The sequence below is a fragment of the Passer domesticus genome, chromosome 5 (genome assembly GCF_036417665.1).
Source record: "Passer domesticus isolate bPasDom1 chromosome 5, bPasDom1.hap1, whole genome shotgun sequence".
Classification (NCBI taxonomy): Eukaryota; Metazoa; Chordata; class Aves; order Passeriformes; family Passeridae; genus Passer; species Passer domesticus.
In genome coordinates this window covers 48,207,682-48,223,959 of record NC_087478.1, presented here as the reverse complement: position 1 = coordinate 48,223,959, position 16,278 = coordinate 48,207,682, and the positions used below count along the sequence as shown (strand labels likewise).

General features: G+C 46.3%; 1 protein-coding gene across 8 annotated transcripts in view; it reads left to right on the top strand.

The window, feature by feature from the left end:
* The window catches only part of CACNA1I (calcium voltage-gated channel subunit alpha1 I), a 164,612-nt gene extending 148,334 nt beyond the window's left edge, over positions 1-16,278 (top strand). For 3 of the 8 annotated variants that reach the window (XM_064420176.1, XM_064420178.1, XM_064420177.1), the window contains 8 exons: positions 2,384-2,462; positions 3,023-3,144; positions 3,867-4,205; positions 4,813-4,959; positions 9,146-9,262; positions 9,635-9,803; positions 11,365-11,561; positions 13,270-16,278. In XM_064420176.1, the coding sequence (XP_064276246.1) occupies positions 2,384-2,462; positions 3,023-3,144; positions 3,867-4,205; positions 4,813-4,959; positions 9,146-9,262; positions 9,635-9,803; positions 11,365-11,561; positions 13,270-13,974 (1,875 nt within the window). In that variant the 3' untranslated portion in view covers positions 13,975-16,278. Of the gene's footprint in view, positions 1-2,383; positions 2,463-3,022; positions 3,145-3,866; positions 4,206-4,416; positions 4,573-4,812; positions 4,960-9,145; positions 9,263-9,634; positions 9,804-11,364; positions 11,562-13,269 lie in introns of those variants that run through there. The other 5 variants (XM_064420179.1, XM_064420181.1, XM_064420183.1 and 2 more) reach the window with 5 other exon arrangements.

Here is a 16,278-nt window from a genome sequence, read left to right as displayed (position 1 = left end):
TCATGCATGAGAAGCAGTGACACGCTCTGTTGTGGCTCACACAGCCGGCAGTTAAGTGTCTGCTGCAAGACATCGAGACAGAAGGATCTCATGAGCTGTGAGTGGCAGCTGCTCCCAAACGAGATGCTGACACCATGCTTTACACAGGCTTCAAGCCCACTGTGATGCATCCTCCGTGATGGATGAGCAGTCAGGGAGTCTGGTCCCCTTCCTTTTGGATGGTTGAGGGAGAATTGTTAAGCAAGGAGTAATGGCACCGAGTGGCTGTGCGGATCATACATCAGACTGGTCCCTTGGCAGGCCCTGAGAAGGCAGCTCTACTGCGTGATATCAAAATGCACAGGCATTTGTCAGTTGATTTATCAGCTAATGTGCCAGCGCTGGTGAGCGATGATGAGCTGGGAATCAATCTGAAAACAGCATGAGTAGTTACCCAGGGAATTTACTTCTGGTGCTGGTGACAATAAATGTCAATCTGAATTAGTGGAATATGATGGCACAAAAGTGAAAAGGAAACTCTGCGATCTTTTATGGATCCTGAGCTCTATCTCATCTTCCATGTTTTTTATTAAGCAATATTTATTTCTGGTTTATTATAATAATAGTAATAACAATATTAATAATTCATGTGTAGGATATACAACATCATTTAGGATAGTTGTGGGCTGAGATACACTGGACAATAGAAGGAAGAGGAGATAAAGGATGTTCTTAGTGCAGGCAGATCTGGAATGTAAATTTTTATTAGTTCTGGCTCTGCTGCCGCAGACTGGCTCAGTGCAGCTTCTTTGCACCTTGCTCTTTTCCATTCCAGGAGCCACAACAGACAATTTTTCTCAGGAGAGGATCTGGGACAGAGCAGGTCTTCAGATCCAGTGTCTGCATGTCTGTGACATGTTTATTCTGAAACCCAGATAAATGCACACAGATATTAAGAAATAGTATCCAGAAACTGTTGGTAAGAGGACTCTGCAATATATTTGCACTTAAATTATGAGATTAAACTTCTACCCCCAAAATACAGATAATAAATAAGAGAGGAGGAAATATTCATATCCCTGTTATGTAGACAGAGAAACAGATTCATCAGTTAAGTGTTTTCTTCAAGATGGCAAAGAGCACAGGTGGGATCTGTGAGTCTCTGTTTCTGGTCTTAGCAAAAAACCACAAGTATATTCTTCCACACTTTCTCATTTCTGATTTTTCTGTCTCCCATTTGCCTACAGCTCCTTTGCTAACCAAGTTTGTGGGCCAGGTCTTTTGGAGGTCAGTAACAACTACCTCAAAGCAAGCAGATGTCTGAAAGTTTGGTCTCTAGGTATTCCCTGGAAGATAATAATGAGCAGTATTAATCCCCCCAGTATCAAAGCCCATGACTTCCTATTGACTGGCTTTTGCTACTTCTATAACAGGTTGGCTTTGATTAATAAAGTTGTGTAGCAGGGATAAAACAATTCCTCCATTCTTATATGTGCGTAAAAATCTGAATTTAAAGGTCTAAAATCCACCAGTTTCCATGTTAAAAGAATGAATTTAGTCTCCATATTTTATACACCAGGTCTTCAGGGGACAATTGAATTATCTGTAATATTATTCTCTAAGATTTATTGGCTTTGCCAAAAGAAGTAGTTTAAAATAAGCTGTCCTTTCCCTTGCACTTTCTCCTCTTCTGACCTTTCTCTTTTTGTTCCTAGAGCACAGACTCAAGTCAGGGATTTTGGCTTGCTAATAGCATACAAGGCATCTCCAGTTGTCCTGTTTCAATTCTCTTCCTGTCTTTGTTACACTGTAGCAATTCTTAATAGTGAATAGAGCTTTAATTTTAAAGAGCCCTTTGGAAATGTAGTCCTTAGTTAAGTTTTATTAACTTCCTTTTTTTAACACCCTGCAGACACAGACCCAGCACTGTGCTTTCACAGCATTTACTATGGTACCTAATTTAGTCATCAGAAATAATTCCTTCTAGTGAGTATGCAAGGAGCCAGGATGTGGCAGTCCAGGGGAGTAGGTGGGCTGAATCATTTATTTCTCTCCTGAATTTGGATGGCACAGCAGTTGCAATGACTAAATTAGATTCCTGAAGTGATGATCCTAATGTAGGCCCAGTGACCACATGCATTCAGATCAGAAACTGTTTAGTGTTTCAAAAAGCCCATTAAGTCCTTAATTTTTCCATGTCTTCTCTTCCCACCTTCCTGCTCCTCCCCCAGCCCTGATGGCAACTGGAGCCATCCCTGAACACTTCTCAAGTGGTGAGCAATTGTTTGGTTGCATTTGTATATTGGGATTTCACTGCTGCTCTCTTCAGACTTGGAAATGCAGAAACACTTTCTGTACAGATAAAATAGGCTTTGGGATAGGCTGACAGTGCCTTTGCTTTCAGGTGGGAAACCTTGGACTCCTTTTTATGCTCCTCTTTTTCATCTACGCTGCTCTGGGAGTGGAGCTCTTTGGAAAATTGGGTAAGTCTCAAGCAGACCATGCTTCAGTGTGAGCCACAGACATGCTGGGTGGGGTTTCTCAAAATCAGAACTCTTCAATCAAGGGACTGAATTGTTTGATGAACTTTATTCTCCCTTATGCATAAGTGATGTAAGAGGGATTTCCCTCTAAATTGTTGTTGTCCTAAGAGGCTAACAAAATAAGAGCAGCCTCTGTTTTCTCTTACATTCTTAAACATTTGCTTTTCCTGCACTCTGTCCCTGATGTTGCCTTCAAGATTACAAGAAAAAGTTTGTGAAATTTTATTTACATCTCTTGCCATGGAATATTGACCAAGAAGAAAGGCAGCACAACGACATGCTGGGAGGATCCCCCTGAGCAGCAGTTACACTACCTGATATCCTGCGGCTGGGCATTCAGGGATTTATTCCATATTGATGGCCAACAGCCAACTGTTGGGCAGGGGGCTCATACCATTCATTACCTGAGGTCTTCAGGTTGTGGGTTCATGTTGTTGGTCTCAGGGCTGGTAGTGTGTTCTCCTCTGAGTGTTGCACTCTGCGCTCCCCGTGTTTTTCAGTGTGCAACGATGAGAACCCCTGTGAGGGCATGAGCCGCCACGCAACCTTCGAGAACTTTGGGATGGCCTTCCTCACGCTTTTCCAGGTGTCCACGGGTGACAACTGGAATGGGATAATGAAGGTAACTGGGACTTGGAGGCAAGGATCTCCTACTTGTGGGGAATGAGAAATTCTGATGTGTGGTCTGTTCAACAGAGCTTGGGCTAGCAAAGGGGAGTAGAAGAGAACACAGAAGCCAGGTTGCTAGATAAGTCCCTGCTTGGTCCAGAGTCTCTCTCCCCACTATGGTAATTCATCTAGTCCTAAAGACATCTGATTGAGGAAAGTGCCAATTTTCTTTGGGAGGAACAAGAAAATCATTTAGGCTGAGAGAATATCCAGTATGGTCAGGACTGCATAGGACATGTGCATTGGACATGGCACTCATCTGTAAAGCTAGCAGGAAAACACAAAATAAATCCTTCCTTCAGAGGACATGGAGAAAGGAAAGTTCTTTCATCACAAATGGTGCTTTTGAGAATAGATGGGAGAAGGTAGTACCAGCCTGCTCATTTTTGGTCTTGTTCACGTGTGTGGGGCTGTGGTGGCAGCAGCATGTCATGGTCTGAAAGTTTGCTTCATATGCCTTTGGATGGTTTTGCTCTGAAGCAAACAGCGTATGAACAGAGAGTGTCCCAGGTTCTTTGGGGAATTATGCCAAAAGGTATGGGGTGATAGAAGTGTCTGCTTTGTTCTTTCCATTAGCGTCAGTGTTTTTTGACAGAGAGAACAGCCAGTCTTCTGTTCTTACTTTAGTTTTTCCTTCCTTCCATGATTCCCTCTCAATCCCAACTTCCCCTCAAGGATACCTTGCGTGACTGCAGCCACGATGACCGGAGCTGTCTCAGCAACCTGCAGTTCATCTCCCCACTGTACTTTGTCAGCTTTGTGCTCACAGCCCAGTTTGTCCTCATCAATGTGGTGGTAGCTGTGCTCATGAAACATCTCGACGACAGCAACAAGGAGGCCCAGGAGGATGCAGAGATGGATGCTGAGCTTGAGATGGAAATTACTCACGGGCTGTGCTCCCACAAGTCAGGCTCTCCAAACTCAGGACAGGGAAAAGGAGCAGGAACAGGAGGAGGTGGTGATAGAACAGAACCCGAAGGACATCTGTGCATGAGATGTTACTCTCCAGCCCAGGTGAGTACACCTTTGAACTTACTAACCAGACTGCAGCAAGGAGCTGTGGGCATTAGCTGGGCAGCTCAGATGACTGAGGGCTTAGCAGTAGCAGAGTCTTCCACCTCAGGGTGAAAGGTTTGCTTTTAGCAGTAGACTTCTGAGTTTATAGGATCATGTAGGGACAAGGCTATGACAGTAGTGTGTCCTCTTCATTGTCATCATGGTGTAGGAACCTGAGGGCCAGCAGAGGAGGGATGGAGCAGATCAGCTAAAGGTGTGACAGGAGCAAATTTGAGAGGGCAGCTCAGGAGAAGAGTGCAGGAGAAATGGCAGATCAAGAGTGAGTGACTCCAGCAGAGCTGGAAGGGAGACGTGAGCACTGAAAGTGAGTGAAGACTGTCCCTCCTTATTTTTTTTTTTTCTTTCATTGAACTCTGACACCTTTACACACCCTGTGGAGCAAATGTTCCCCCCAGTGACCCTGTGCAAGTACCTGCAGAACAAGATGCTGCTCCAGATGAGTCAGGGTGGAGAACCCAGCCCCAATTCACATGAAACTTGAAAGCAAAAAACTCGACATTCTTAAAATGATCTCTCCCATCCTCCCCCCTTTCTTGTCCCCTAGGAGAACTTATGGCTGGACAGTGTCTCTTTAATTATTAAGGACTCCTTCGACGGGGAGTTAATGATCATCGATAACCTATCGGGCTCCGTCTTCCATCATTACTCCTCGCCGGCCATGTGCGAGAAGTGTAACCATGACAAGCAAGAGGTAACCTGCGTACGAGGATGTGTGAGGGGACTCTTCCCCCAGACCTGCACACCCACACCCACGTGTGCCCGCAGGTCGTCCCATGTGTGCTCCTCGCTGTAGATTGTGTAGACAGTAGAGCTTGTTGACCTGTGTTTGTTATCTGTTGTGAAGTGCTGGCACTGCCTCTAGTACAGGCCTGCCCTCCTCAGCCACACGTGGATGTTTGAAGTGGTGGAAAAGTGAGACGTGACAGGACACGTGTCAGGAGGGACTGAATGACCTGGAGAGAAATGACTATGAAGGCATCCCTTGGCAGCTCTTGTTGTGTTCAAGTCTGCAAGAAAAGCCTAGGTTCAGGCTCATGTTAGACAGAGGACTCTAAGGATCTCACCCCAATGAAACCACTCAGGAGCAATTCAGCAGGATATTTAAGCTTGTGTTTTGTCCTCATTTTAAGCATGTGCTTGCTTATTGCCTGTTGAGGTCAATCAGTTAAGCACATGTTTAAATACTTTGTTGAATAGAGTCACGTTTGTGAGCAAGGATTGCTTTGTGGTGAAAACCAGTTAATTAGTTTGAGCAAAAACTAAATAAAAGTGAGCCCACTGAGAAAGTTTGTTAGCTGACAAATGGGTTGTTGCTAAAAGCAGGACCAAATGGTTTAGACTTCAGCTACTAAAGTTGGTAGAGGCTTTGGAAAACTTCATCCTAAGCAATTAGTCTTTTCAGGTAGTGAAACTTGAGGAGCAAAACCATCTGGGCAGGGTTAGGTGAGTAGCAGAACTAATTTAGTTCTGAAATCATTTTTATGGTATGTAGGTGCTCTGATTTTGTGTGGTCAGACTTGTAGCAGTATTGTGGCTCTTCTGACAGTAAATTGGTACATCAGTGGTAAACTTCACCCTCTCCTTCCCCATAACTGACTTGATATGTTGTTATAGCTTATAAAGAAACAAGGAAACTTGGGGAAAGAGCTCTTACTGGCAGATCATTCTATTCATGTTTGAAGAAAGTTCTATTTTGTTTGGTCTCAGATGCCTAGTTCTGAAGCTCTGATATTTTTTCAGCTTCTCAGCTGTCTGCTTTCCCCTACTGCTTCCTTTTTGAAACTATCGAAATGCAAACATTGCTGTAGTTTATCCTTATTGAGACACGTCACAAATGAATTCTGCATTAATGCAACCAAATAACCAGTTTTCAATTAACTATAATTTCCACTGCTTTACTTAAGGCTTTATCTTCAGCAACTGGTGCTTAGCTTTCTCAGCAAATGAGATCTAAGGCAGTCCAGAATTATTGCCCCCAGGTCATTTGCAGATAGTTTGCCACATTTGAAAACCTCACAGATAGTCTTCAGTATCCCACCTACGAGTGAAGACAACAACCCATTTTCTTACCTTTCCAGCAAAGAAATTAGATTAGCAAAATCTTCAAATGTAACCCACAGCCAGAGCAAAGAATTTGATGTAATTATCACAACTGAAAAATTATTCTTAGATCATACTTTCTAATGGGTGTTATAGAGCCATAAATTACTTTCAAAAATAGTTTTTCAATACATCTAAAATGTGGAATTGAAAAGAACTATCTTTGCAAGAATGGGTTTAGTAATAAAATATAGATGTTTTATTTTGGATTATATAAGTCAAAGTGATACCTTAGGATTTTGAGCCAGGACTGACCATGACCTTCTTTTCATATTTCAAAGTAGAAAAAAAGAATTGGGGAAATTTAAATAGTAAATCACTATATGGAGTCATAGCTAACATCAGCAATGCACAGAGTCATTAAATTATAGTGTACTCTAGTACATCAACATACCCAAATGAGCATTGTACACAGACTGAACTGTACAGTCCCAGAAGCAATTGACACCAAGTTACATAGGCAAACTCTTTATCCAGGGCTCTTAAGTGCGTCTATGTTAGAGAAACCAGTGTGCTTGCTGTCCACCCAGTCAGCCTTAAACTGCCCTTCTGACAAAAATCACAGATTGAGCAGAAATGTCCCCTCCAATTTCATTGGTAGTTTAATTCCCCAAGATGATGAGCACAGTGCATGGACACAACATTTAAACATGCTCAGACCTATTAATGTGTGCTAAGCTTTTTGTGGCATCGAGCAGAAGGGCTCAGTGCCTTCCCAATTATGCTCCTGATTCTTTATTTTCAAACCAATTATTTGTATAATTAAGGATTTTTGTGATCGTGGGTCTGTTCTAAAAGATGTATCTGCAAGTAGTAGTTTTCTAAGGGATATGTGTGCATTGTTCAGTATTTCAGGCTGATGCTCCTGGCAGGTTTCATGGATGGGATCTGGTCAACAGCCCCTTCTTCCCCACTGCAATTTAAAATATTTTTTTGTTCCTCATCATCAGTCAGCAGATTTTAAAATATTCTACTGTAAGTGAAGCAAAAAGAACAAAACCTCCTTTTTTCATGATGCTAAACTCTTCTTGTCATTTCCATCATTTCACTCTTGGGATGGTTGACAGGCTTTTGTATATGGATGACTGAAGTGTGTTCAGCCATGGTAGGAGTTTGTCAGTGAGCACCAGTGAAATGTGTTTTCACACCTGCAGTTTATTTAGTCATGACTTTGTTGATTGTGGGTTTTATGTAGATCTCAGGGTGGTCCGAAATTTCAAGCAAGTAGTTCAGTGACAAACAGACTGTTCTGGCTTTTGTTGAAATCCTTTTTTATGGATGGCAAAGGTAGTCACAGATGTTACCACATATCATGCACGCTTCTCTACAAGCACAGCTGTAAGGCCGCTTTGGTGTAGCAAGCACTTGGGAGAGTAACAGATGAGTACACACATTAAGTGGGACTGAATGAAGACTGTGGTTCTCTGCAGGAGTTGTTGCTGACTGGTGGTTGTGTAGCATCCCTGGCATAAGTTCATTGTGGGCTCTCTGTGCGTTCGTGCTCAGAGGAGCAGTTGTTGGTTTTAGGCTCTCTCCATGGTTGACCAGCACTATGTTCCTGTGTCAGAATAATATCTCAAATAAGGATGTCATTTGTGCACTTTATTTAAATCCAGCTCCGCTTTTCCATTCTGTTTGTTTAAAGAGCATTATCCCTCAGATGGAGACCTCTTCCAGCCTCTGGCATTGACAGAAGCCACTAAACTTCCAGCTGAAAAGTCACCTCTCCAAATGTTTCACCTGCTGTCATGGTGCAAGAGCTGTACCTGCTTCTTGCAAACACAAACACATGGCCAGAAGCTGTCCCGACTGAGACAACCCAGAATACAGCTCTCAAGAGTTAGCTGCTGGTGGTGCAAACTTCTGGCACTCCAGAGACCAGTGATGGAAATCCAAGCCCAGGAGGGACAGAGTAACTGCTTAGGCTGGCAGAAAAAGATGCTTTTCAGGCATTGTGAGAAAGTTGTCAGGCAGAGGGGATTTAAAAGCTTGGAGGAAAAAGGATGGGAGAGGGGCAAATGTGGTAATAAACAGGCCAAAAGATGAAGCAAGGTCAGGCACGGGACTGGAGCAGAGCTGAAGCACAAGAATGAGAGAGATGCAGTGGTCAGACTTGCTTTCAGAAAGCAGGAGAGCTAAAGTGTGGGTGTGTGGGAGGGGACTGAGTTTAGAGATGGAACACAGAATGGAAGATGGTGTTAGGTAAGATCTTGGGTAGGTTAGAGGAGAGGAGAAAGGCAAAATGCAGGAAAGCTGGAGAGAAACAGGGTTTCAGTAATGAAGGTAAGAGAATATGAAAAGCATGACACTGGCATGGATTGCAAAAGGCATGACTTTCCCTGGAATGAAAGCACCTTCATGTTGAAGCAGGGCTGTCTGTGGTGCCTTCAGAAAGAGGAGTCTACTCCTTATCCCTCAGCAGAGCTGGCTGCCCTGTCGCCAGCCTGAGGGACCCCTCTGCCTGCCTGGCTTTATTTGCAGGGCTTTGGGCCAGCTGTACCACTGTGACAGATACAGGACTCGTTCTTCCAATTCTGGCACTAGAGGAGCATGGAGTGATAGCAGCCTGCTTGCAGATCGTATATTCAACCTTTCTTAAAAAGTGAATTCTCCTGCCCAGCCCAGTTCTGGGTTAGGCAGTTCCTGATATGTCCAAGGAATATAACCTAAAATTGATTTTGGGTCTACAGGCTCTCACTTATCCACCATCAACAGTGTGACTGCTTGAAATGTGGATTCCAGGTATGACCTGTGACAGCTCCTTTCCCTTCCTGCAGGTCCAGCTGGCTGAAATGGAAGCATTATCCCTCAACTCAGACAAGTCCTCTTCCATCCTTCTAGGAGATGAGTCAGACAATCGAAACGCTGCTCAGCTGAATCCTAAGGAGATCAAGGTTAGCCTCAGACAGCCATGGGCATCTTACAGCCTGTGCTGTACTTACACCCCTGCTCATTTCACATGTTCTGTATTCATCCAGGTGTCCCTGCTGAGGAATGTAATTCTGGTCATTTTTCAACAGCTTCTCCATAGAGACATACTGTGGAGTAGGATTTGAGGAGAACAAAAGAATACATGTGTTTGAAAGTTTTCTTCACTACTGTTAGTAACTTCCTCTGAATTAGTCAAAAGGTGATTTGAGCTGGAAAGCTGAGCATCTCTTAGCTAGGTTGAAGTTATTATCAGAATCTGTTCTTCCTGAGGCTTTGAAAAGTCTGCTCTATCATCTTCCATTAAATTTCACTTTGCCCTCACTTATTTTTTCCAGCAGGATGGCCAGGACGACCCTGATTCCACTGGGGCAGACAATCTGGGGGAATGCCTGCTTCCAGCATCCAGTGAGGATGGCTCTACAAACCCAGAGAGTTACCTGTGTGAAATGGAGAATACACCTTTCGACTCAGTTCAGTCTTGGCTAAAGCATGAAAGTAGCAAAGGTGAGCAGGGCTCTCATTCTCCACGTCTGTTGAAACTGTGGCTTGGTTCAGCTGTTTTTCTCCTGCTTTCCTTCTGCCAGGGGGAGAGTTAATGTGACTTGGGGTTACACTAACCAAAAATTAGCTTTCAGTTTGCTATTTTGCTTCAGGAATGGGGGGAGGAGCAGTTCCTTCATTTTTGTTGCTAATTTTTATATCTTCCCTCAGACATGACCCTGTGCAGGAGTAGTTCCTTCATTTTTGTTGCTAGTTTTTGTATCTTCCCTCAGCCATTACTCTGCAATATTGTGAAAGTGCTGATCTCCATTTGCAGTAGTGCACCCATGCATGGTCAGAAAAGAGTGGGGACAGATTCTCCTGACATGCCAGATGGATGAACTGTGCTCACTCAGCACAGAAAAACTCTGCTGCCCCCTGAGACCAAGTAAAGGTTCAGGGTACATGTAACACATGTCTTGGTGGAAGTGCCCCAGTTCTACTCTTGAGCATGCCCTGGTCTCCTGTGGTCCCCAGCTTTCCCAAACCACCACTTAATTTATCTTCCTTTCAGGATCTCCTCTGGTCGAGGAGACCCTGAGATGTGTTAAAAGTCTCTTTTCCCCAACCCAGCTGTCTAAGAAGAAAGCAGAAGTATTCGGCTCATGTTCTCAAGGTTGTTTATTATTTCTTATCTAAAACATTTTCTGTCTGGCCTGCCAAGATCTGTTCAGCTGGTCAGTCTGAGGCACACTGCCTGCCTGCGGGGCTGGTGTTGTCTTTTATACTATAAACTACATATTGGATATTTACAGTTGTGTTCCAATACCTATCACCTATGTTAGACAGTGAATTTCTACTCTACACCAATCCCAAAGTGCTGCCATCACCAAGATGGAGGCTAGGAAGAAGAAGGGAGAAGAACAGGACAATGCCCAAATCCTTCTATCTTGCCTCCTAGACCCCCATAGTAAAATTCTTCAAAATTCCACCTTTCACCCTGTGACAACTACTGTTATGTTATCTAAACTTTTGTGACCTTTAATTCTTCATACAAAGGTGGTAATTTGTTCCATGGGTCAAACTCAAAGCCACAGGGGTCTTTGGCTGCATGCCAGGGTCTCCAACCCCCCTACCAGGGCTTCAAAGCCCCCTGGCTGGGGCTCGGATCATCCAGGACCGTCAGGGAGACGTCCTGGGCTCTGACATCTCCCTTCATCCCTTGCCTTGCAGGATCTGGGATGAATGTCCTCTGGCAGCAATACATATTTGAATCAAGGCTTTATAGCTCAGCATTTCTCTGTGAGAGCAACAACAGAGCTGTCCTGTTACCTTATGGCTCTGAGCTGAGTTAGATCTTCCTGGTCTGGTGCAGGTTTTTGTGCAAAAAGTGGGATCCTTAGTGTGAACACCAGACTGAGGCTTCTTGGCCAGGAGTGCATGTTCCTGAATATTCTTTGTTCACTGGACCTGAGACTTTGCTCAGTGTAACAGCAGCAAAGGCACAAACTAAAATCAGAGGACTCTTCAACTTTTATTTTCTTCTATTTCTGTTCTCCTCCCCTTTCTTTTTATGCTCTGTCAGTCCCTCCCAGCCCCTTCTCTCCAGGTGCATCTTCCCCTCTGTTACCTGTACCAACAGAATTTTTCCACCCAGCCATCTCTGCCACCCAAACAGGGCCTGAGGAAGCCTCATGTCCACACAACCTTCCTAAGATCTCTCTGCAAGGCTCGTGGGCATCACTGAGATCTCCAGGTGTGAACTGCTCACTTCTCCATCAGGTAAGGAACCCTGCTTCTGTCTGCTAGGAAAACTCAGTTTTCACATCCCACCCAAACAGAGGGGCTGAACAAGGAGGAGGGCAGAGGAAGGAGAGAGGCAGCTGTGGTTACAGGCTGGGTAGCCTGGATAACCTGGATCTCTAGGAGGAGCACAGTGGACTGCAGAATGCAGAAGGGTAGGGGAGGAGAGAGGGTAGTATAACAAAGTGGTGTTGGATAGCTCTCACCCATGAAGTCATTTGTTCCTCTGCTTTGGATCAACAAATAGTTTGACAGCTGCAGTGGGCCCCACATGAAGATGGAATCACATCACTCTGTAGCTCCCCCCTGGGTCCCTGGCACTGGGTGTGCTGCAGACACCTGCATGCACAGCAGCCATGGTGTGGGCCAGGGAGGTGACAGCTGCACAGCCTCCTCGGGTCCTCTTAGCACTGTGACTCCAAATCATGCACCTTCTTGGCTGGAACAGGCTTTTCCCACCTGCATCCTCCACATCCCTTAGTGCCCATCCACACACTGTGTCCCTAAGCTGTTTTGCACTGCCCACTTAACTCTCACATCCCAGAAAGGTGTCATCTCCTTCTGAAAAGGCAGCTATTTCTCACTAACAAAAGAGAAGAATAAAATCATTGTGGGGACGTCAGGTATCTCTGAAGATGCAGAGATGAAAGCCCAGTAGAGATCCCTGCTATTGTTCTTGGAAGCTACTCCATGAGCAGGGGCACATTGTTCCAGACAAACTGAAAAAATAAAATCAGGTGTTATTCAACTATGTTATTCAGTTATGACAGACAGTGTTGGCACAATACTAATGTGTATAAATTCACCAAGGATAAATTTAGCCTTGGTCTGAGATTGAGTTGTTGCAACTTCTGGTTTAAATTAAGACACAAAAGAGGTAGAGCCCTGGAGCTGGCACACCACTGGGTGTGGAATAACTATGGAGACTGCTTCAGGAGACTGCTTCCAGTCCTACATGCATCATTCCCAGTGCAGGGTCCCAGTGATGATCACACAGTGCAGACCAATTTCCTAGAAACAACTAAAATGCAGCTTAACTAGATGAGCCCCGATACAAGGAAATTAAGGCTGTGTCCTCTTCCTGCTGGAAGGGGACCCCACCTTTGTACCCTAAATGAAAAGGCAATTCCTGCTAGTGCTGGTCGAAAGCACCATGGGGCCACTTTTCTCTCCTCAGATATTGCTGATTTTTTTAAATGACAGGAGGTTTGTACAGAAGTTCCTCGATTCCTGTGCAGCTGATAGATGTGTCCCCAGCCTGTGTGGCAAGTTTATAGGCAAGCCATGAGTGAGCACCCACAGGGAACCTTTGCTCTGGTGCCTCCTGGACCATCAGTGCTCAGGGAGAGCATAGTGGTGGGTGCTGCAGGGCTCACAGACACAGCATCCCTTCCCTTTGGTGCAGCACTTCACGTGGGAGGGTGAGATTCATTCTGAATCCTCTCCTCCTCCTTACCCAGAAAGAAATCCCCATGGCAGGCTGCATGGCTAGTGCTTTCCATCATTGGTTTGCTTATGGCTATCTCCCCCAGCAAAGAAGAGTGAGAAAGGAATGCAGTTTTCCCCCATTCTGTAATGATGGCTTATTTTCACGCCCCTAAGCACCCCCAAAACCAGTAAGGCAAAGTCTCTTGCCCACTGCCCACCTCCTTCCTGACAACTGTGTTTTCGTGCTCCCGCCCCGCAGTCCCCCGAGAGCGACACGTCGCTGGACAGCCGGAGCAGCAGCTCGGCCGGCAGCCTGCAGACCACGCTGGAGGACAACAGCCTCAACCTCAGCGACTCTCCGCAGTGCACCCTGGACCTGCCGGTGGCTCTGTGCCCCGTGCCGGCGGCGGGCAGCCACAGACCCCTGGCAGCCCCCCTGTCGCCCGCCTCCCGCCGCCGGAGCCTGCGGGGCCGCGGCCTCTTCAACCTGCGGAGCCTGTGCCGCCACCAGCGCAGCCACAGCAGCGGCGGCAGCACCAGCCCCGGCTGCACCCACCACGACTCCATGGACCCTTCGGACGAGGAGGGGCCGGGCAGCAGCCTGCGCGGGGGCGGCAACAACAGCGAGCCCTCGGAGACGCTCAGCAGCCTGTCGCTGACCTCGCTCTTCTCGCCGCCCGCCCCGGCGCTGGGCCTGGTGAAGAAGTGCAGCAGCACCAGCAGCCTCCAGGCCAGCCCCTCGCCCCGCCGCCCCGCCGCTCACCACGCCAAGCCCTTCTACACCGTCGACCCTCGGGGCTTCCTCTCCATGCCCTCCTGGGTGACGGACTTCTGCAAGGACACCCCCTCGCCCAGGGAAGGAGAGGAGCCGCATGGCCCCGGCAGACTGGGGACAGGGGACCGCAGCTCCCCGCTCCCTTCCGAGCTGGAGCTGGGAGACGGAGTCAGCAAGAGGAACAGATGAGGGTCCCTGAGGCGCAGGGAGGGAGCATTCGGCCGCTGGCATGGGGAGCATGTTTCACTAGCTTCTCCCTGGCAGCAATTCCAAAGGATTTGCAAGAAAAAGAAAACAGGCAAACAAAAATTTATAAATATATATATATATATACGTAAATATATATATATATATACATATATATATATAATAAATATTCTGGTACCGTACCTCAGAGGTGTGGGAGCGTGCAAGCAATACGGGAACAGTCCTGCCTGAGGGCAAGACCTGGGCCATCACCCCAGAGACTACAGTGACAAGGACAGGCCATGGGCTGGCAGGGACAGGACCCTCCAGCCGGGTGACTGCTACGTGGCAGCTGTTTAGTTATATACATATACATATATAGAGAGATCGATTTATTTATTTTTTTTACTGAGAGATTATGAATTTCAGAAAGTGCTGAGGAGAAACAAGAGAATGGGGGGCCTGAAGGAGCTGCTACACCAAACCATGAGGGTGGGGTGAAGGGAAGCGAAGCAGGGTAAGCAGCAAGAGAAGAGCATCTGGAGCTTGCCTTGTGTGTTTCTGGGAACTTCTTTGTTGTCCATGTTTCCGTTTCCAAGGTTAAAAACTGTGGGCCAGATCTTCAGGATGAGCATAAATTGGCAAAACATGCTGTTGGTGTAAAGCAGCAGAGTTCTGGCTTGAGGTGAATTCATGCTGATTTACAGCAGGTGAAAATCTGGCCCCAGCAACAGAGAAAAGCAAATAGCCATGGACCACAGGGAAACGTTTTGAGGTGAAAAGCCTTGCTTTGAAGGGAATGTGTGAACACAGCGGGCATGCTCATAGAAGGAGGGATGGAGGCTACATGGCTTATTTTTGTTGTTGTTTTGTGGGTTTGGTTTTTTCATTTTCCAAAGAAAGAAAACTACAAAGGGAAAAAAATTGCAAGGCTTATGGGGATATTTGGAGTGGGAGAAGTAGGCTGGAAGGAAAGGGGAAGGTAAAAGGGGGAGAGGAAATTGAACTTTCCCCCCTTTTATTTGCAGTAATTGTGATATTTTATTTTAGAAGCCCAAAGGTGCAAAAATTATCCCTAGAGAAACCTATCTGTTATTTTTGTATCTATAGCTATATATATTAAAATAATACAAAACCTAGAATATTAAAAAAGACATAAAAGCAAAGGGGGCTTCAACAACACAAAACACAGTCAGTCCCTTGACTGAGGGCTAACCCTGTTCCAAATTCCAGTGGGAAGACCCTGCAAGGACTTCCTCAGCTCAGCGGTGGTTCTGTCTCCTCCCTAGCATCATCTCCTGGAATTTTCCTGGTTTGCATCAGTGTAGCTGGGACCAGGGTCCTAATCAGTGCCAACCATGGGCATGGAGAGCAGCGAATATTGGAGAATACTGGAGAGTGTGTGTGTGTTTGCGTGTGCGTGCCATTGTAAGGATGCTGATGTGTGCTGTGTCCAGGCCAGCTGGGTCACCTGCTGGAGAGATGGGTGAGAGGGACAAGGAGAACTGCAGCTGTGCTTGTCTCTGCCTTGCAGGGCAGTGGGCATGGGGAGGACTGGAGAGGGTGAGGGCAGAACAGCCCTCAAACCATGACCTGCCTCAGGAACCAGGTTCTGTCCAGAATGATCCTCTCCCAACGTGGTTGCAGCAAGGCTTCCAGAAGCTGCATTCCTCCTTGCTTTTCCAGTGGTACCACTGCACAAATCTCCTTCCTGGCAGGACCAGCCTAGATTTCTCCTGCAGCAGCTCCAAGGTTTTGTACCCTTCCCAGATTTGCAAGTGGATAGGAAAACCGACCACCTGAGGGGGACAAAGGATTTTGGATGTCATGTACCACCCCAGGGATGTTCCGCTCAGGTGTGTCAAAGACACACTGGGAAGGGCAGCAAAGAGATGATAGGAGCCTAATGGAGACAGAAATGCTTAGAGCCCTGAGGAGGAGCAGGGCTCCCTGTCCCATTTTTTCTGTCAGGCCAAGAGGTTCTCTGCAGCCCCCACAGAGGTCTCCCAGCTGGCATATGATGCATTGTGAAGAGGGCAGCACAAAAGATGTTCTGATTTTATTGTGACCTGTCTGACTTTAAAGCAGCTGCTGCATCTTGCAAACCAGGGTTGTAAACAGCGAGCACATCACTTGGGACCAGCAGCCAGGAAAAGGATAATTACTGTGGGAACTTAATTCATTTCCTCTGTTGCAAGTGTGCATGCTGACTGCAGGGAGGTCAGGCCTGTGAGTAGAGGACAGGAGAGCCTGGGTCCTTGTCCTTGCAGAAAGGATGCAAATACAGATTTATTAAAGCAATAATAA